At 43.2% G+C, this 21,818-nt stretch overlaps 1 protein-coding gene and 1 long non-coding RNA gene across 8 annotated transcripts in view; one reads left to right on the top strand and one right to left on the bottom strand.

Annotated features, from left to right (window-relative positions):
• The window catches only part of NFATC2 (nuclear factor of activated T cells 2), a 147,217-nt gene that overhangs the window by 37,878 nt on the left and 87,521 nt on the right, over window positions 1–21,818 (bottom strand). For all 7 annotated transcript variants that reach the window (XM_006129435.5, XM_006129436.5, XM_006129437.5 and 4 more), the window contains exons 7-9: window positions 13,304–13,359; window positions 12,485–12,611; window positions 9,822–10,517 (exon numbers count right to left, since the gene is read on the bottom strand). In XM_006129435.5, the coding sequence (XP_006129497.1) occupies window positions 9,822–10,517; window positions 12,485–12,611; window positions 13,304–13,359 (879 nt within the window). The remainder of the gene's footprint in view (window positions 1–9,821; window positions 10,518–12,484; window positions 12,612–13,303; window positions 13,360–21,818) is intronic.
• LOC149523463 (uncharacterized) overlaps window positions 1–21,818 on the top strand; it is a 153,979-nt gene that overhangs the window by 116,666 nt on the left and 15,495 nt on the right. The gene's annotated exons all lie outside the window — the stretch shown is intronic.

Raw genomic sequence — 21,818 nt, 5'->3', positions numbered from 1 at the left:
CCTTACTAGGACAGTACCTGTAAGGAATTTTAAGTTCCTTTCACTGCTGGGTATGGTCTAGTGCATAGCTCAGTGAACTGGGAATTAGTATTCCTTATGTTTACTCATGACTTCCTGCCTGAGCTCAGGCAAGTCACTTTACTGATAAGTGTCTCAGTTTACCAGACTGTATCATGCAGACAATAACCATTCTCCTGAACTGGTAGTGCTAGACGTAATACATTAGTGTGTTTCTCTTTTGTGTGAAAGGTGTCCCAGGAGTGATAAGTACTGTGATTATTGTTGTTAGCCTTCTAATTTGAAAGTGGAGGTACAATGTGAATTGAGCGAGTAAAAGTAAATACAGGAAACCCCCGACATGCGACCGCCCGAGTTGTGACCCCCCCGCACTTACAACCATTTTTGTAAGTGTGGAAGGGGCTGAAAACCCCCGACTTACGTCCTCAGCCCACATTTATTACGGCACACGGCACCTATCGTAAATGAGGATTCGAGTTACGATGCCCCCAACTTGCGACGCTTCCCCGGGAACCAATTGCATTGCAAGTCGGGGGCCGCCTGTATATGGCCTATTTCAGCAAATGTCATCCAGCAGATGGACATCTAATGATGTTCCTATGGTCTTTTTTTATGGTCCTATAGTCTTTTTTTATAGGAGCTGTCTGCTGCCTATGATTCAGACTGTCTATGGAATGCAATGGAAGTGGACAAGAAGTCTGGGAATGGACTTTATTGTGGTTTAGAAGCTTTCAGTTCCCAATTTCATGAACACATTCCTTTTTCAAGTTATTGTTTCCCAGGATTTCAAAATTATAATCGAAAGTTGTTTGATGCTGTCTGGAAACTGGCTCCTTGGTGCTGATAATCGTCTTCTGGTTTAGTCTCCAAACAGCTTGTCTTCCACCAGCAAGCTGATGGGAATTTTTCTTGTCCTGGTGCATCAATTGTCTGAGAGGCCTTGCCCATAAACCAGGGTGCGTATATATACTCCTACTTGACTGTCAGTTCTCCATATCCTCTCGCTCTCTTAATGGACTTTGCATGTTTTTCTGAACAGGAAATGCTTTGTCAGAAACTTGCCTGTGGGCATTGTGCTGCACCAATTAAAGATTCCTGAACTCAAGAACAAAGAGATGCCAGTGGGACTATGCTTTTAATCACTCAATTCATATTTTTTCCTTCCTCCATGGCTGATTTTGAATGTATGGTGTGTTGTGTTTTTTATTTTGCTTTTTTGCGGGGGGTGGGGGGGGGGGGCTGCTACTGGGGAATGCTGCTGAGGGAAACATCTTCATTTTTATATATGCAGAGAGGATGTTAGGCTGCTTATGCAAAGATTCTTTGAATTCAATCATAATATTTAGTATTTTTAACCGAAATATTTCCTTAAGGGTACATTTTTAGAATTGACGTTCCTGGGGTTTGTACACACATGAATAAAAATGCTTGGGCTTCTTTTGTCTTTTTTTGTTTCAAGAGGCCTGTGAAAAATCAGATGGGAACCAACCATGACAATTATAATACGTGGCACTAGCCAAGTGTGCAGAACTTTTTCCCAAGGAGTCTACCAACATGAATCAACTTAGCCTCACAACACCTCTTGGGGTTGGGATTCATTTTTATATATGGGTACCCCCAAATCCAGAACAGTTAGGTGATTTGCTCATGACATAAGGACAGTCATACTGGGTCAGACCAAAGGCCCATCTAGCCCAGTATCCTGTCTTCCAACAGTGGCGAATGCCAGGTGCCCCCAGAGAGAATGAACAGAACAGATGATCGCATTCCTGTTACCCATTCCCAGGTCCTGATCGCTTCTGTCCCTGGCAGAACTGAGACTAGAATACAGGAGTCCTGCCTTCCAATGTTACGTTCTTTCCACTTCTTTATAATAGATATTAAGGGGTTCGAGGCAGACACCATCTTTCTGTTCTGCATTTGTACAGGGACTAGTACAATGAGGACCAGGTCTGTGGTTGAGGCAAGGGTACCACTGCAATATAAATAGTAATAATTAATCATCAATAATAAATATATGGTGGGTATTGGAACCATACAATAGAAAAGAGACTTCACCTGAGATCAAGTGGATAGTGATGAGTAGTAAAAGCTATGGGACCAGAATCAGATTGGCTAATGCATAGATTTGCTTGAGTCCAGGTAAAATTGCTTGGAGAATGTACTGGCTCTGCTCAGAGTCTACTGAATCTGTGACCTCACCTTCTATGAAAAGCAGTTCTAATTATAAACAGAAAGTGGCTTTTTGATGCAAATGTTTTCTCTAATCAAACCACAGCCCTGCAGCAATATACAAATTCACTCCCTTCTATAAAGGGAAGAAATAGAAAGTGAAAAAGCCATTTTTCTTCCTGGACTATAGGCTCTTTCATGATTTTGACCAACACTCATAGGTGGAAAGAGAGAGAGCTAAAACCAAACTATAATTTAAGCATAAAAGACCATGTTCTGTGCAGCCTGAAGTTGAAAGGAACAGCATGAGCTCAGAGAGAAAGCTGCACTGAAGCTAGTCAGAGGGCTAAATCCCTGACCCTAGGCACGTTCTCTGTGCTATTCCACTAGCGTGAAGGGAGCTGTAAGCTGCCATAATCATGCAGCTGAGGTTCTCTTTGTGTGGGGGACTCCCCAGCTGGCATAAATCCGACATTGTTGGCTAGAGGCCACCTGCTCTTTTACCCAAGCAGAGTGGGCTGGAGAGGGCAGAGTTGGATATCTCAGTGTGCTGTGATAATCCTGGCCAGAAAGGTCCAATGAAGACTGCTCTAGCTAGAATAAATTAGCATAGCCCCATGTTCTGAAAATAACCACAGATCCTGCCTCTTCTTTTCAACTATATATATAATCCTTTCCTTTCCTAAACACACAGATGGCCAGCTTCCTCCCCTGAAACACACCTGCACAGGTGCACAGCAAGCCCAGACCTGTGTTGGAGAAGGGAAAGAAGTCTCCCCATTTGCCCCTCCATACTGGAGCCAGCCATAAACGAGACTGAATGTACAAAATGACTGAGGCTGGATGCAACTGGACTGGCACCACAGTGCAGTAGAGTCATTTGATAACCATCTGGTGACACACTGGAGTCACACTGTACAAAGATAAGCACAATTAAATTGAAGTGTCAAGAATCAGAATAAAAATTTCCTTGACCGACAATTACTGTGGTATGTGGCAGAACCCGCAGAGAGAAAAAAATCCTGGTCTTAGTGAAGGTGAGTGAAAGTCCTGGGCCATTTATAGGTTTTGCAAGAGGCAGGTTGCAATTTCGGTTCAACTGACATCCGCTACAAGGGCAGTTTTTCTGTGAAATAAATAACTTTGCTACAAAAGGCCTCCATTGAACTGAAGCCTGATGAACTGCAGCCTTTGTGCATACCCCCTTCCTTCTCGCTGCTCTTCCGATTACAGACACACTGAAAATAATTCAGCAGCCAAAAGCCTATTGTGGGGAGTTGAGAGATGTGGTTAGATAGTTGCCATCTGATTAACAAACTTATTTTGTTTATGAAATTAAAAAAACCATGTAACTTACATATTCTCAGGCTGGAAAATCAATGCCACTCTGGAGAATAGCTACATGTTTGTTTACTTATGTGGGGCCAGATTCTACCCCCTTTATTTACTCCCACTGAGTCTGTCTAAGATAGTTTTATGACTCCTATTTCTGTAGTATCGGAATGCCTCACCATCATCTATGTTTTGATGTGAACAACTTCTTATAAGTGCTTTAAACTGAAAGTGTGGTCACAGCACAAGTTTAGGGTGAGAGAGCTCTCCCAGCATTCTATGGAAACCAATTCCACGAGGGGAGTAGCTAACAGCTCTAGGATCATGGCTTTCAGGGCTGTAGCCCAGTTCATACGGGCACTTTGCAGCTCTGTAAATTGTTGCAATTGCTAGGGAGTGTTTTTTTTCATACCCCTGAGCCAGAAAGTTATAGTGCTGTAAAGTGCCAGTGTAGACTTAGCCTTTGTCTTCGTCGGCTAGCTCCCTAACAATTGCACCTTCATTTTTGTACCCTAAACTTAGAGACTCCTGTGTCTAGTGGCATATGGAACAATCCCCTTTGCCCACAGCTGTCTATCTGGAACAAGAAGTTTGATTCCACGGTAAGTTTTCTCTTGTTGGCAGTATCCTTTTCTATTGTCCTGCACTAGGACATTCTTTGTTTTTCCCACCTTCTCTTTCCTCCAGTGGAAACCAATTTAAGACGTACCTTGTGCTTCTGACACAGGGTAGAATTGAGGGAAATGATCGAAATGGGTCCAATTCAGAACTCTGGATAAAATTTTCCTGAAGAGCTTGACTGACTTAATTCACACGACATCCAACTCAAGTTAATCTGCATCTGTCCATTTCCAAACACAGCCTATTCTGCTGGATAGCTTTGTTCCATGCTCCCTTTAAATAGTGTTATCATAGAAATAGGAGGAACCTCAAGAGTTCATCAAGTCGAGTCCCCTGCACTCATGTCAGGACCAAGGACCCTCTAGACCATCCTTGTTTGTCTAACTTGCTCTTAAATATCTCCAGTGTTGGAGATTCCTCAATCTCCAGAGGCAATTTAATCTGGTGTTTAACCACCCTGACAGTTAGGAACTTTTTCCTAATGTCCAACCTAAACCTCCCTTGCTGCAGTTTAAGTCCATTAAGGTTAAGAAGAATAATTTTTTCCCCTCCTATTTGTAACATCCTTTTAGGTATTTGAAAGCTGTTGTTATGTCCCCTCTCAGTCTTGTCCTTTCCAGACTAAACAAACCCAGTTCTTTCAATCTTCCCCCATAGGTCATGTTTTCTGGACTTTTAATCATTTTTGTTGCTCTTCTGTAGGCCTTCTCCAATTTGTCCATATCTTTCCTGAAATATGACACTCAGAACTGGACACAGTACTCCACTTGAGGCCTAATCAGTGTAGAGTAGAGTAGAATTACTTCTTATGCCTCGCTTACAACACTCCCATTAACACATCCCAGAAGGATGTTGGCCTTTTTCAGAAAAAATCCCCATGGAAAAGCAAAATGGTTTTCAAAACCTGAACATTTTGGAATCATGTTTTTATGGAAGGACAAGAAGTTTGGTGGTTCTGCCAGCCCTTGCCTGTGATACCAAGGAAGCTGGGAAGAAGATGAACGTGAGCTGCAGTGAACTGGGAAGATAATGAAAGCCAGTTGACCTCTTGTTGTAAGGTGGCACACACAAGTGGAACCATCACAGGAAATGGCACAGCAAATGGCAATATTGTTTGCAGGTGGAACAAGAATTATATTTTAAAGGTAGGAGGGAAGGGAGGAGCTATGTAGATTACTCTAACAGCATCTGCCAGTGGCAGGGGGCCTTGGAACAAAGAGTGCACTGGGCAAAAAAAGAGCCATGATCTCAAAAAGAAGAAAAGCTGCTTTTTAGCTGCAGAGATGGGAGGAGAATTACTATAGGAAGGCCACATAGCAGCCAGGGGAGCAAAGAGCCTCTGCAGGCTCCTGGGCAAGATGGAAACGCCCCCGGCTCTGTGCTCCCAGAAGTGGCTGGAGCTCCCGTGGAAGGGGTGGGGAGGAGGGGCAGCCAGCCCACATGGTGCAGTGCTCCAGCAGTGATTTAAAGGGTTCAGGCCTCTGGCAGCCACCACTGCCGTAGAAGCAGTGGAGATGGCTGGGAGCCTTGGGCCCCTTTGAATTTACGGGCCCTGGAGCAACTTCCCACTTTGCCCCACCTGTCAGCCTGCCTGCTGGCAGCAAAAACCGAACAGGAGGGCTGGAAGAAATCAATATAATAATAATTAATAATCGTTATACTCTGTATTTCTCTGGTTGCTTCCACGATTGTTCAAACACTAACACACACTATAACCCTGCGCAGCAGTAGTTATCTCCCATTGAACAGATGAGGAACCAATGGGGCAGGATTTGCCCAGGGTCACAGGGAACTTCATGTCAGAACTGAGAATAGATTTGTAGTTCCCTGATTTGCACGACTGTGTATTTACCACAAGAGCAAGGGATGTGGAGACAGAGAAGAGAAGGAAGGATACAATCATAATACAAAAACAAAGCCCCCAGCAATTCTGGGTGGTCAGCAGAAATCTGGAGAGAGAAAAACAGGATGAAGGACTAGAAGGAGGAAGATAGAAGAAGGGAAGCAGAGACAGTAAATTCACCATTGCCTTAGTAGTAGCAGCTATGCAGAAGTAGTCAGCTATAGCACAATACAACCATCTAGCCTGTTAAACCTAACCACGGGAATGGGAGCAACAAGGTGAGGTAATATCTTTTATTGGACAAATTTACGCTGGTGACAATTTTGAGCTACACGGAGCTGTTCCTCATGTATGAGAAAGGTACTTGGTTTTCCAGATGGAACTAGCCATGGGAATGCTCATCTATGTATCTACCTGATATGTGTCACAGCAAGATTTATCACCTCCAATAATCTCAGGACATTGGCTCAGCCAAAGGGATTTGTAATAGTATTCTTCCATAATCCTTTTGATATATACAATAAAGTACAAACATAAACTTTCTAGTTAGCAAAATGTGTTTTTGCTATATTCTAAATCACGTGTCTCCATGAAAAAGAAAAGTGGTTTTCAGGACCTGAATGTTTTGGAATTGTGTGTTTTGCAAAGTGTAACTACCCCAAGAGCTCCTTCTTACGAAAGTAAACATGTAAAGGAGGGAAGGGAAATACTAGGGTGAACAGTTTCCCCATAGTCCAGGTTGGGCATAATATGTTATCATTAATGTGAAGATTCTGAAAATTCCAGTGATTGAGAGGTGATTTCTGGTTTTGACCTATCATATACAATAGCATGATAATAGCATATTTAATATTTCTATTCTTTGAATAAGTACGGCTTCTATCCTAAAAAAGAGGTGACAAAAGCCTGTGAATAAGAATACAATTTATGTTAACAACTTTAGGGGCTCCAGTGAGCTATTATGATTTAACCAGGTAAGTACATTGTGGTCAAGCCAAAGCAGCTCCTTTACCTAGTTTTGTCACTTGCCAAATTTCTCCGTAGAAGCGGATTCTGTTCTTTAGTCCTGACACAACTCTTACAAACAACTCACTTTGACCAATATCATGTGCTCAGGTGGCATGCAATTTTTTCATGCTTTTCCAAGAGGAAGACACCTATTGTGAATGTAGACACTAGTATTCCATAGAGTTCAGAGGACTACAATAGATCAGGCAGATCAGCTTAAGGTATGCCATCCAGCTATACAAAATGCATAGCTGGATTTGGCTTACCTCTTAAACTGAGCCACGGCAGCATCTACATTGCAGGAGGCCAATGGGAGCACGTGCTCCCATCGGCTTCCCTTACTCCTCACAGAATGAGGAGTACAGAACGCTGTCAGGGATTGCCCTGAGCACTCAAATTGGGGTCTACACTAGACCTGCTAAATTGAATGCTAGAAGATCAGCCTCCAGAGGCTCAATCTTCTCTGTAGTGTAGACATGTCCTTAGTATACAGACCAGCAGCCAATCTGATGACAAAGATGATCAAACAGAAGCCTGGAATGTCATTCCTAATTCCCTGCCAGTCGTTAACTCCCTCTGCTTTGTAACATGGACATTGAGATATTCTGGTGCACTCAAGTTATAATTGGGCATTATAGATGTGAACTAAAGATGATTGAAGTCTTCCTTTTGAATTTAGTGAGCTTTAGGAACAGGGCCCAAAGTTCGTCAACTTTAACTTCAAAGTTCCTTATTTTTTCATTTGTATTGCAACCATGAGGTTGTTGGGGTTTTTTTCCCCAATATTTATAGAAATGAGGAAGAATCTCTGATGCCCTAATAGTAAAAAAAATGTTAGGACACAGTGGCCACTTTTATTACTGAGAAAGAATTATCTTGCCCTGTTAGAATGCTGCATTCCATGAGCACTCCCTAACTTTTGTTTATTTTATTTTATTTCATGTCCAAAATATACTAGCAAAACTCTCTCTGCAGACAAGGATCATTTTATATGTGTAAGAACTGTCCCAGAATGAAGCTGTGATAGTGCCAAGATTACATCAATTGCAGAGGGTTGACTGAAGTAGCTCAAACATTTCGAATACAGACATTAAAAAGGAGGGAGGAGTATGTGTGGTCAGGAGTGGGAACTTGTTCTGCCCACAGCAAGCAGCAGTGACGACCATATCAGATAAAGGTGTCTTCAAATACTCAGTACCTCTGGGTTTATAACGGAAAACGGAGAGGGCTGGAATTTTAAAATCTATAACTGTGCAGGCAAAATCACTAAGGGTGTGTCTACACAGCTCCCTAAACTTGAAATAAGATACACAAGATGCGCTACACAAATTGCATATCTTATTTTGAATCTATTTCGAAATAGTTTATTTTGAAATTTGGTGTCTACACAGTGCCAGATTTTGAAATAACACGCTATTTTGAGCCGTCCCTTATCCCTCATGCAACGAGGTTTATCAGGATGGCAAAATAGCGCACCCATTATTTAAAAAAATATTGTGAAATAACAGGCGGCTTGTGTAGTCACGGTGTAGCTATTCTGAGATACCTCCGGTATCCTGAAATAGCCGTGCAGTGTAGACATACCCTAAGTGTTGTTTGCCTAATTTGTATGTCAATTGTCAGAATTGCTCATGCACACTTGCAGGACCAAAATTAGCTATACTTAGATTGTGAGTGCAGTAGTAGTAACAGCACATAAAAATTAGATGCACATTTTACATACATATTTGCATAATCTAGCCTACTCCATTTATATGCAACATTCTAATCAAAGGCTTCTGCTCCCATGCAGTAAACATGGGTTTTGCTACTAACTTTAATAGGAACCGGATCTTTGTATATTTTTCCCTGCTATGAAAGAGCAACAACGTTTAACAAAACAACCAACCATGTTGTGTATAACTCGTATCTACCTAAGGATAAGCAGGATATATTCAAACAAGGCTTTACTCTTGCTTTTATTCAGTCCTAACAGCTAAGTCTATTGGGCTCACACAAAGAAATGACCTTGTTTTACTAATCAATGTAGTACTGTTCATCTAGAACATCTGCAATAGTTCTGCCTGCAGCGCTCCCCCATTCATTATGTGCCTTCATGGACTCTTCAATTAGGCATTTTTAATTTATTTATTATATGTACAAAAGGGTTTTACATTGTAGAATTTGCATTGATATAAATAATTTTTTTTAAAAAAAAAGTACTTTGTGTCGGTTTCTCCATTTTCAACTAACGTTTGCCACATGAAAAAAAATTAGAAACAGTCAGGCCTATTGACAGGGCAGGGCAAAGGGGGCAACTGCCCGGGGCTCAGTGATTTGAAAGGGCCCGGGGCTCCCGGCCACCGTCGCTGCTACTGCAGCAACAGCCAGAGCCCTAGGACTTTTAAATAGCCACTGGAGTGCCAGGTGGCATGCTCTGGGCAGTGCTGAAGGGCTGGCAGGGGAAAGCCTCAGCCCCACTCTTTCAGCCTCAGGCCTTGTCCCTTCGAGAAGAGTGCAGCTGCTCCCCCTCCCCCCACCTCACACACACAACTTGCCCAGGGTCCCAGCAATTCTGTCGGCCACCCTGGAAACTGGGTTTAAAATCTGATAGCTTACCCCACAACATAAAGACAGAGGTTTTCTGTAGTCTGTGGAAATGCTTCTGTTTTTTCAGTTGCCAAAGTGGTTTGCTATCTACCAAAAATGCAGCTGATGAAAGGCTTTAGCGTTAAGAAAATATTGAACTTTACAAGGAGTGGGTTCACCACATCAAGAAGGAGGCCACATAATTTTTGTATAGAGGACCAGAGGGGATTATATGCAATAAAAAACGAGTGCTGCTTACCATCATCCAGGTATGCTTGGTCCAGATTCTGTTCCTGTTTAATGGTGACTCCAGCTGGTAAAACTTCTTTCTGATCACTAATGGGTGGTCCATTTTTTGATGCTCTGGGGCTTGTGGCTGTCTGCTGCTGAATCACTGTAGGATATGAACTTGGACTTATCCTTTGTGCTTGACTGACCTGTGGCTGGCTGGGTCTCGGCACATTAGAGGTAAAATTTTCGCAGCACATGATATGCTGGAATTCTTGATGACTTCCACACCTCAGCTGCTGATTGGTTTGAGAATAGTGAATCACAGGAGAAGACTGTTGACTGGCTGGAGAGTGATGGAGCACAGCTGAGGTCTGGCCTGGGGAACCAGCATGCATCAGCACTGACCTGTGTGCATCTGAAATGGAAACCTGTGTGGCCATCAAATTGGATTGCTGGTAGCCTAGTTGGCTAGGACTGAGACTTTTGCTTCTTTGGTATATTACAGCTGCTGGGTTCTGCTGATGATATCGAGAATCAGTAGAAGTCAGGCCTGAACGCAACTGCTGGCAGGAAGCCATAGTGGCCACAAGACAGGAAGGGGATTCGGTGACCATTGTGTGCTGTGAATAGTAAGGCTGTGTTACTGTTCCCAGACCACTGTGTACTGTATTGCAGATTAAAGCTGGATCATAGTCATCAATGGGCTCTGTTTTGATTGATGGTACTAGAATAAAGCATGCAAAGGACGTTATTCTTAATGAGCAACTGAGCAACAACGATTGTTGTACACTGGCACTAAGCAAAGACCTAAATCATTGTGAGAGAGAGTGTGTGAATGCACTCTCTACACGGGCACTACATGTAATAAATGGCTTAAGTGCAATCTCTCGTGAAAGCACTTAGCATTAGGCTGCACAAATACTTTACCCAAAACTTAACTCTCACGTTTCTCAAGGTTCAAAAATTCAGATTTGCTTATTATTTGTATTGCTTTCATTTTAATTCATTTTGGGCTCAGTTCTGCAATTTCTAGTTCTAGGTGGGACCCAAAGCAAAAGCACGAAGAAACCAGGTATGAGGTGTTCCTCACAGCACTTCTGGCCCAAGTGGAAAAAGAAATTAATCGATGTCTTATGAGACAGGCTGATATTACAAGACTTGCAGCCATGTTTTAGGTCCAAGAGATTAATTAGTGATCCAAAGGAATAGTCTAGACATGACTGTTTTTAGAACCGTCTTTGAGACCCAGTCTTTTTGCATGAGCATTCCCCAGTAACAGTGGCCAACACTGTGAATATAAAGAGAATAAACTTGCATTTGTAAAAGTCAACTGAATCTTGATGGGGTAGAAAAAGGTCTTTTGCAGGCAAATAATGTAAAATTTAGTTTTATAATCATCACCTACATCTTAATGCCCTGAATCCTAAGGCAGGGATACATGCCAGGCATACTGGATAATAGTTATGTAGACAGATACATTTCTAAGGGAATCTTATAGCTTTTTAAAAAAAGTTTTACATTTTGAGGCACTTTTTAAACTAACAGCATATTTGCAAATGCATTTTCACACTGCAACAATGCAGTGGCTATCAAAAGCTTTAATGATATCCTCTCTCTAACTATCATTCATATTGAGCACTGAAGCATTTTCCACTAAGAATGGGTACAATGGTTTATACCAAGTCAGAAATGACCTGGATGTTTCGCTATCCTTAGAAATTGCCAGCACTGAGATACCAATTCAAAGCTTGAAAAATCTAGTCAGGTTTTCACTGAAAAATCAGACAAAGCTAAGAAGTACTGGGAATCTCATGAGTAATGCTGTTTCACTTCAGAGAAGCATCCAAACTTTTCCTTCATATCTAAAATGTCCCTCTAGTAAAGAATACATCCCACTGTTTTCCTTCCATACTCTACTACTCTTTTCTCCAGGTCTGATGTTAACTTACTGTAGTACCTGCCAACTAGGAAATGCAAAGCCAATACTTATTGTTTTCACTGGGTCAGAGCACACAAGAGTCTGATCCTGCTCTCAGTGAAGTCATTTGCAAACTCTTAGGCTACGTCTAACACTGGCATGAATTTCCAAAAATGCTTTTAACGGAAAAGTTTTCCATTAAAAGCATTTTCGGAAAAGCAAATCTAGATTGGCAGGATGCTTTTCCACAAAAGCACTTTTTGCGGAAAAGTGTCCGTGGCCAATCTAGACGTGGTTTTCCACAAAAAAGCCCCGATCGCCTTTTTCACGATTGGGGCTTTTTTGCGGAAAACAGTACTATGCTGTCTACACTGGCCCTTTTGCGCAAAAGTCTTTCGGAAAAAGACTTTTGCCCAAACGGGAGCAGCATAGTTTTTCCGGAAAAGCACTGATGATTTTACATGAGATCGTCAGTGCTTTTCCGGAAATTCAAGCAGCCAGTGTAGACAGCTGGCAAGTTTTTCCGGAAAAGCAGATGATTTTCCGGAAAAACTTGCCAGTCTAGACACAGCCTTATTGTCTTAAATGGGGCAGAATAAAATTCCTCCTCCAAAATTACACGCCACCTTTAAACCAAGTAACAACTGGTGACTCTGCATTAAATTAGAAAAAAAATCAGATGCTTAGTTAATGACAAAAGGATGAAGCATCAGACAATGATGCCTGCTTTGTGAGATAGTGTAGCCCAATCTAGCCTCTGCATAAAGAATTACCTGGATGATAGGTAAAATGCTGTGGCTGACTTCTTTTTCTTTTCCCATTGATGACATAGAAATTCACCTTCACAGGTGTACGGATGTGCTTGTTCCGATACTCTGGTATCTCGACAAACAGCATGCTCTGAAACAATGAAAAGGGACATATTAACAACTGAAGCCCAATGATCAGCAGGCTCTCCAGCAGTCACTCAATGGAGTGCACATCCTTGAAGGAAGGAAAAAGAATTTTCCTTTTCACCTCTGAAAGGGGGGATGTGAGGAGAAAAGAGGCAGTGGGTTGGAGTGGAAGATTTCTGATATTAGGAATCTGATTTTCAATTGTCACATCCTCTATGGCATCTGTTGTTGTGGTCCTGAACTCAAAGAGAGAGATCTCAGCTAAATATAGAACAAACACAACACTGATTAATTTTCCAGCGCTTTAATTACTTTTATGCACTTGATAAACATGAAATATAATTATTCTATATATTTATTACTTATGTAAAATCTGATCCCATGGGTCCAGTTTCCATAGCAACAGTCCCATTCACTTCCTTAGGGTAGATAAGGCCCATTGCACTATCCTAGAAGGCACTGATGGGATACTCCACTGATCTAAATGTGAATCAAGCCTGCGCAGCACATTGCAGATTCAGGCCCTAAATGTAAATAAAGCAACTCAAACAAAGGGTCCCAGCCAGCAAAGGGCGGAGTAGCCTTAACTCCCACTGAAGTCAATGGAAGTTGGTGGCACTCAGCACCTTGCAGATGTTCTCAGCATTTATCTGAAAAAGCAGGACATAAAGGACATACGTTATTTTGCATACTTACAGGTTGGCTCTTATCCTTATCCACTGTTGCTTCCATCTCCCAGATCTGCTGACCATCTAAAAGTAACATTACAGTATTAACTTCTTATTGGAAAATATCATCAAAAACCTGGCTTTAAAAAAGTCAAATCAGTCTTTAAGGTGCCGATTCAGCAAATACAAGCTGAGTTCCATCTGAATTCTGAAGCCAATAGGATTTAAATGTAAGCATACACTTGAGTATTTTCCTGAACAGAAAAAGATGGATGCATTAACGTTAAGCACATGCTTAAGTGCTTTGTTGAACTGAGGCCACGCTGCTGGTTTTCTATGTAAATAATAAAAATGTTCACTACAGATGAAACAGCTGCTTTTCAGCAAGGCTCTGATTTCAGCCAGCAAGATTGACTGAGGGTACAAGTAGGTCAAATGACTTGACCAGAGTCATACTGTGAGTCAGCAGCTCAGCAGAACCCAGCTGATGTCTCATTGTTTATTTTAACCACAAGACTGTACAAGCCTTCATCTTCCTTACTAACACACGTATTACTGACTGGAGGCTTGGTTTCTGGTAAAAAAAAGTATTGAAATATGCGTCTGAATTTTTCACCTAATTTTGAGTTCCTTTTTTCTCAAGGGTTCAAATTAAGACACCTGGGGCTTTGATTTTTCAGAGATGCTGAGCACCCTCAACTCCCACTAAAATCACATAATGGTCTGAATGGTCAGCACCTCTGCAAATGAAAGTCCCAGCTTTTTCTAGATGTAGTTTATAAGGACTAATTGTTACTGCCCATTTTAAACACAAGAACAAAGTGATACAATTGTTATTACCATATATATTAGATCATAAACCTTTTTTTTTTTTTTTTTGCTAAACAATGATGCAGTAAAGTGTGGGGCTCAGCTTATGCATGGGTTGTTGCATTTTACCAATTTTTTTAAATTTGGGGGTGGGTCGACAAATTTCAGTTTCCAACCCAACCTGGCAAACCACTGGCACACTGGAATGTTGTATGTACCTGGGGTGTCTGCAAGCACGGAACCCCTCAACTCCCAGCAGCTGTTGTTCGCCGTTCTGGGTCAATGGAAATGGCAGGAAATGGTGGTCAGCATGTCTCTGGGCCTGCCCTGCTTCCCGCAGCTCCCATTGGCTGGGAACAGTGAACAATGGCCAACGGTAGCTGCAAGGCTCTGTGCCTGCAGACACTCCAAGTAAACAAACATCCCAAAGTGCCAGCAGCTTACACTGATGAGCTGGGAACAGAAGTTTGCAAACCACCAATACAGAGTTGGCTTATGAACGGGTCATTGTGATTTTTACCATTTTTTTAACTTGGAGATGTCAGCTTATGAACAAACGGGCTTATCATCGAGTCTATATGGTTGTTGTTATTATTATTATTATTATTTTATTTATTAATGGAATCATCCATTTTTATTTTATTCTGCACACGCTTTTTAATAACCCTAGATGGGAAGACAGTTACGAGGCACCTGATTTCTTTGTGCTATTTGTGTCCTCTTCCTGATTCACAGTAGTTTCTGATATGTACAACATGAAGGCTAAATTTATATCATCACTAACAACTCATCTACTTCAGGCCATAATAAAAATAGGTCAATAGCTACATCCACACCATCAGTATGTCTTACTTCTAACAGCTCCCATAGATATTCACACTATGGGTTATCCAACTATAATGGATTAAGGATTTACTTTATATATTCTGGTTAGCAACAAATCCATCACATACATAATGAAGGCCACTGAAACACAGGACCTGTTTCTGCTGCCTGTTACACTCATGCAATTCCAGTGAGTTGCATGTATATTACTGAAAGCAGCATTAGCCCATAGTAATTCAATCTGTTTTCTCTCTTTCTGTTGCTTACTAGCATTAGCAGTTGGACAGTTCAGAGTCTCTTAGCAACCTAAGACTAACAATATAAGATAAGTCTTATACCCTGAATAATTTTTCATATAAGGGATGTTCAAAGAAATATGGTAAAATAAATGTCCTGGAAAGTGCCTAGCAATACTTTTGAGACCGCAAGGGCTTTGGATTCATTGCTTATTTAGACTCTACGAAGTGCAATGTCACTTTGATTGTGTTATGCATATTTTTCACATATCCATTTAAGACTATATACTAGAGATGTAATAGTCTAATTGATTAACCGGTAAACCAATAAGCAAAAGCAAAATGCTATAGACTACACACATTCTCCCACCCCCCTTTGCCAGTAAATTTTTTAGCAGGCTGTCCAACTCAGTCCTGGCTTGAACCAGGTCCAGGACCTATCCCTGCTGCAGCTCTGCATTTAAAGTGTATTAGGAGCCAGGTGGGCAGGCAGCCCGGTTCAGTTCCATCTTGCGTGTGGTCTGGAAACTCAGCCTCACCTCACCCCCTGGAGATGTTTTTTAAACTGGCTCCCCTCATGAACCAGCTCCTGCCTGGCACAACATGCTGCTTCTAATTGAGAGGCAGCAACACCTTAGTGGCAGGGGGGCTCCTCAGGAGTGGGGATGGAATGGACTGGCTGCCAGCTTCATCCCCGGAGACTATAGAATAGTCGACTAACTGATAAAAATCCATGACGTTAATCGACTATTCAATTAACTGATATTTAACATCCCTAATATACAGTGCCCTGCCACTGACTTGTATGTACCTACATCAGCCTAGGACATTTCTCACAATAGTACATAGGGGTCCATTGACATCAGTTCAGTTCACTGTCTGCTACTGTAAAACTCTGTACTATAGGTTGGACCTCTCTAGTCTGGCACAATCTAGTCCAGCAACATCCATGGTCTGGCATGATTTTAGATAGCTGGGTGTCCATTTGTCATGGGTGTGGCCAAGTTTCCCACACTCTCATAAAGTTTGTTTGCAACCAGTCCTAGCTCTCAGCAGTCCATGCTGTTATTTTGCTCTGTTTTACCCCTAAATGTCTTTTAAGAGCCCAGTAAACAGTGGAGTGGTGGTAATGCTGCTAGACCAGCAAATTCTTTGGTTCAGCATGAGTCAAGTCCTGAGGGTACCACATTAGAAAGGTTCAGCCTATATTGCACTTTGATAAAATGGCATCCTGAGTTTTGTATGTGAAATGTAAACTCTTGGACTGAAATTGAATTTTGCAGAAACAGACAAAAATATCTCTCTGGATCCTTCATGACTGGACCATGCTTTGTGTACGATGCCGACCTATATCTACCTACCTTAGTATCTTTATTAGTTGTACTGTTTTCATGTGGCAAAGCCACCTCTTAATGGGCCACACAAGAAAATAAAACCCTCCTTGCAAGAGCAATTTAGTTATCTTACTCAGGGTATGTCTACACTACAACGTTAATTCGAACTAACTTAGTTCGAATTAGTTAATTCGAACTAAGCTAATTCGAACTAATGGATCCAGACTAAAAAACTAGTTCGAATTAGCGTTTTGATAATTCGAACTAGCATGTCCACATTAAGTGGACCCTGAACCAGGCTTAAGGATGGCCGGAAGCAGTGCCGGCAGGGCGTCAGAGGAGGACTTAGAGCGTGGAGATGCTGTCTCAGGCTAGCCGAGGGCTGTGCTTAAAGGGTCCTGACCCCCACCCCGGACAAACAGTTCTCAGGGGTGCCCCGCTTGCAAAGCAGTCCTGGCTTGGAGTGCCCTGAGTGCCCACACTGGGCACATCACACCACTCGGCCATCAGCCCGGCTGCACTTGCCGCAGGCTGCCATCTGGAGAGAGGAGGCAATTGGGGGGCTGTAGGAGAGCTTCCACCCCCAGAAGCCCGCAGAGCCAGCCCAGTCCTCCCCATCGGGGGCTCATGCCCCATTCCTCCCTCACCTCCTTCCACTTACCCTTCCCTACCCCCTCTTCTTGATGTACAAAATAAAGATAACATGTCTTCCAAAATGGAATCTGTCTTTATTGAACAAAACTGGGGGAGACTGGGAAAAGGAGGTGGGAGAGGGGAAGAGAGAGGGTGGGAGAGGGGAGGGCAACTAAAATGATCAGGGGTTGGGAACAGGTCCCAGATGAAGAGAGGCTAAAGAGACTGGGACTTTTCAGCTTAGAAAAGAGGAGACAGAGTGGGGATATGATAGAGGTCTCTAAAAGCAGGAGTTGGGTGGAGAGGGTGCATACAGAAAAGTTCTTCATTAGTTCCCATAAAGAAGGACTAGAGGACACCAAAGGAAAGGAATGGGTAGCAGGCTTCAAACTAGTAACAGAAAGTTCTTCTTCACAAAGCAAAGAGTCAACCTGTGGAACTCCTTGCTGCAGGAGGCTGTGAAGGCTAGAACTGGAACAGAGTTTAAAGGGAAGTGAGATCAAGTCATGGAGGTTGGGTCCATGGAGTGGTATTAGCCAGGGGGTAGGAGTGGTGTCCCTGCCCAAGATTTGTGGAAGGCTGGAGAGGGATGGCACGAGACAAATGGCTTGGTCACTGTCTTCGGTCCATCCCCTCCAGGGTCCCTAGGGTTGGCCGCTGTTGGCAGACAGGCTACTGGGCTAGATGGACCTTTGGTCTGACCCAGGACGGCCATTGTAAGCTCAGGGCTCAGGGTCGGGGGTCTCGATGGACCCCCTTGATTCTCTTGCACACCTGCTCCTGGGTGGCCAGGCTGGCAGCTCTCCTGCCCAAGCCGGCCACTTTCCTGTGCCTAGTGCAGAGATCGTGGACGAGGTCCACGATGTCCGCACTAGCCCAGGCGGGTGCCCGCCTCTTGTGGTCCCGGGCAAGCTCCCGGGAGCTGCCAGCCTGGTCCTGGGAAGAGGGGGAGGGCTGGGGGGCATCGGGTGGGTGGCTCGAGCCGTGCCAGGTGCAGGGTCTGCTGGCTGGGTGCTGGCAGGCTTGCACCTAGCACGGTCACCGTAGCCAGCCCGTGCCCCTTTAAGGGGTCCAGGGCCGGGAGGGGGGCAGTAGAGTTTCCCTGGTGTTGGCCAGAGTGGCCACCAGGGAAACCTGGGGAGGGCTAGCCTCCCACTAGTTCGAATTAAGGGGCTACACACCCCTTAATTCGAACTAGCTAGTTCGAACTAGGCTTAATCCTCGTGGAATGAGGATTACCTAGTTCGAACTAACGGAGCGCTAGTGTAGCGCCTATGAAAGTTAGTTCGAACTAACTTTGTAGTGTAGACATACCCTCAGAGATTTGTGTACTCTAATACAGGGCTACTCAACTTTGGAACCCCCGGGCTACAATGATACTCACAGCACATGCAGAGGGTTGCAACTTAAGTGTGGTTGCATATACATGCAAATATATATGCAAATACATGCAAATAGCTTCTTTCACACTGACGGGCATAAATACAAAGATTAAAGCAAGACTACACAACACACAGGCCCCATTTAAGTCAATTTTGCTGATATTAATAAAATGCAATATCCACCCATGACAGCACTTTGAATGAGCAATGACAGTCCAGGAATTTAACTACTAAAATGCATATCAACAGAAGACTGTTATATAGATGACTTTTTTGTTTTGTTGCACACCCATGGGCTGTGTGTTGAGCCCTGCATAAATCCAAACTGCACTACGAGCGGCAAACAAATGGGCCATGGGCCGCATGTGCCCCACGGGCCACATATTGAGTAGCCCTGCCCTATCCACGCAGCAAGGCATTTACGTCAATGTATTAAGGCATGCTTAGAGCATGTGAGAATAACAAAAAGTTTTCTATGTGTAGAATTAAATTAGTAGGGTTCAAAAATTATAGGCTTCCAATTGTGCATCCAATTACTGTGTGTATTCATGCAAGACAAGCTATTGTATGTACATATAGTCAATGTAAGGGTTTTGCATATGCACATTTTAGTACTGGTGCACTAATTAGGGGTTCAATCTAGCCAGGAATATTTCTTCATCAATCTCAAAAATAATTTGGAACCTGCTTTTTATTAGAGACTTTGACCCTTACCACTAACATTTTCAGCTCATTGCACTGGGTATTTAGTCAGGTGGTTTGCTTTAAAAATTGTAATTGAATGTAAAAATTCCTAATAGATGTCTGAAAATTGGGTTCAAGTGAATTGTGCATCCATGTCACTGAGCCAGCACTCAAAATTCTTTTAACAGTTCACCCGCTAGTTGGTGCTAGAGTTGGGGAAATCTCCAAAGATAAGGTTCTATTGGTAGGTTCCCCTCAAGCAGGGGTGGATAAGAGTTTTGTGGGGCTCAGGGCGCAGGGCTATTGAAGCACGGGGCCCGGGGCAGCACAATTTCGTGCATGCACCACGGCCACAGCTGACAGGTAGCGCGTACGCGGGGCCTATTGAAGCGCGGGAGCCGGGGCAGCTGCCCCACTTACCCTGCGCTATATCCGCCACAAGGGATCCCGATCCTAGCGGACTAAGAGACGGACATTAAACTCCTCAGGGCGCCCGTCAGTCTCTCCTAGACTGCCCACTGCAACGGGACATTGTGTCCCAGCAGTTGAAGACTCGGGTGTAACACACACACACATGCTGCCCTGACCGTCGGCTGACACTGCCCTCGAGTTTAAACATACACTTTGGGCCTACAGAACAGGGGTAGAAATCTAATAAACACTGCTTCTCATAAGACTTCTTATTTTTAATTGTGCCTGAAAATTCTGCAGGAGCAGCCTCTTTCTTGTGTTATATTAGGACTTCTGCTTATAAGGAAAACAAAGAATGCAGGAAAGTTAAAGAATATTGTGAGGACTTTTGAGTTGCATTTAATGCACTTTGCACCAGTTATGCTCTTTGTTTTCTCTTTGTGGCTAATGAATAGGGCCTTACCACATTCATAGGCATGAAAAAATGCATCAGGGGCCATGAAATCCGGTCTCTTCTCGTGAAATCTGTTTTTTGTGTGCTTTTACCTTCAGCTGTACAGATTACTTTGGCGGGGGGGAAGGGTAGAATGGCATTTCTCAAATTGGGGGACCTGACCCAAAAGAGAGTTGCATGAAGATTACAGTATTGTCACCTTTACTTCTATGCTACCTTGAGATCTGGGATACTGAAGAGTGGTAGCTGTAGGCCTGGTTCCCAGTTCTGAAGGCAGTACCCTACCAGCAGCAGTGCAGAAGGGTGGAGTAGTATGGTATTGCCACCTTTACGTCTGTGATGCTGCTGGAAAGGGCACATGCTTCAGAGCTGGGCAGCCAGAGAAAATAATCCCAACTATATATACAATATGCTGGGGACTAAATTGGCTACAGCTACTCAAGAGAAAGATCTTGGAGTCATTGTGGATTGTTCTCTGAAAACATCCACTCAGTGTGCAGCTACAGTCAAAAAGGCAAATAGAATGTTAGGTATCATTTAAAAAGGGATAGAGAATAAAACAGAAAATATCTATTGCCTCTGTATAAAACCATGGTACACCCATATCTTGAATACAGTGTACAAATGTGGTCGCCTCATCTCAAAAAAGATATATTAGCATTGGAAACGGTTCAGAAAAGGGTAACAAAAATGATTAGGGGTTTGGAACAGGTCCCATATGAAAAGAGATTAAAAAGACTAGGACTTTTCAGCTTAGAAAAGAGGAGACAAAGGGGGATATGATAGAGGTCTATAATAAAATCATGACTGGTGTGGAAAAAAGTAATAAGGAAAAGTTATTTACTTATTCCCACAATAAAAGAACTAGGGGGTCACCAAATGAAATTAATAGGTAGCAGGCTTACAACTAACAACAGGAAGTTTTTATTCACTCAGCACACAGTCAACCTGTGGAATTCCTTGCCAGAGGATACGGTGAAGGCTAGGATTTTAACAGGGTTCAAAAAAGAGCTAAATAGATTCATGGAGGTTAGTCCATCAATGGCTATTAGCCAGGATGGGTAGAAATGGTGTCCCTAGCCTCTGTTTCTTTGGAGGTGGGTGACAGGGGAGGGCTCACATGAGGATTATCTGTTGTGATCCCTCTCTCTGGGGCATCTGGTGTTGGCCACTGTCGTCTAGATGGGCCTTTGGTCTGACTCAGTCTGGCCATTCTTATGTTCTTATGTGGAATGTGTCTTCTGTTTAACAATAACTCGCCTCACTACATATTGAAGAGCAAAAAGTGAAGAATATTCCATGTGGAAGTGCAGGGGCATATGTAACCTGAATGGAATTACTAGAGTTGATATAATCTAAGTGCTTCAACTATTACATAACTACCAGAAAGGCTGTGCCTCAAACTGCCTCTCTCAGATGGAGAAAGAGCCCCCTTACATCCATTGTAAGGGCTAGTCAGGTCACGGTGCAGAAGCATAAGTGGGGTCACACACCCTCTTACTCCTTCCCTGCAGCAGGGAGTGGAGAGGGCTTGCAAATGGCTGGAGACTTGGCTCCACTCACTGGACAGAGCAGCTGAGCCAGTGCAGCAGTTTACTATTGTTACAAGTGAGCAGTAAATCACTCTCCCTCCTCTCTCCACCAACAAGGCAGAGTCAGGGGAGGAATTCTGACTCAACATGTCTCTGAGTCACAGTCTCCCTCCCCTGCTCCCTCCCGCAACTCCTGAGCTTGTGTAGTTGATGTGCTGCCCAAGCTTTAAACTGCCTAACAG

Source organism: Pelodiscus sinensis, chromosome 17, assembly GCF_052426305.1.
Source record: "Pelodiscus sinensis isolate ZL-2025 chromosome 17, ASM5242630v1, whole genome shotgun sequence".
Classification (NCBI taxonomy): Eukaryota; Metazoa; Chordata; order Testudines; family Trionychidae; genus Pelodiscus; species Pelodiscus sinensis.
Note: the sequence above shows the minus strand (reverse complement) of the source record. Positions and strands in the feature narration are given on the sequence as shown.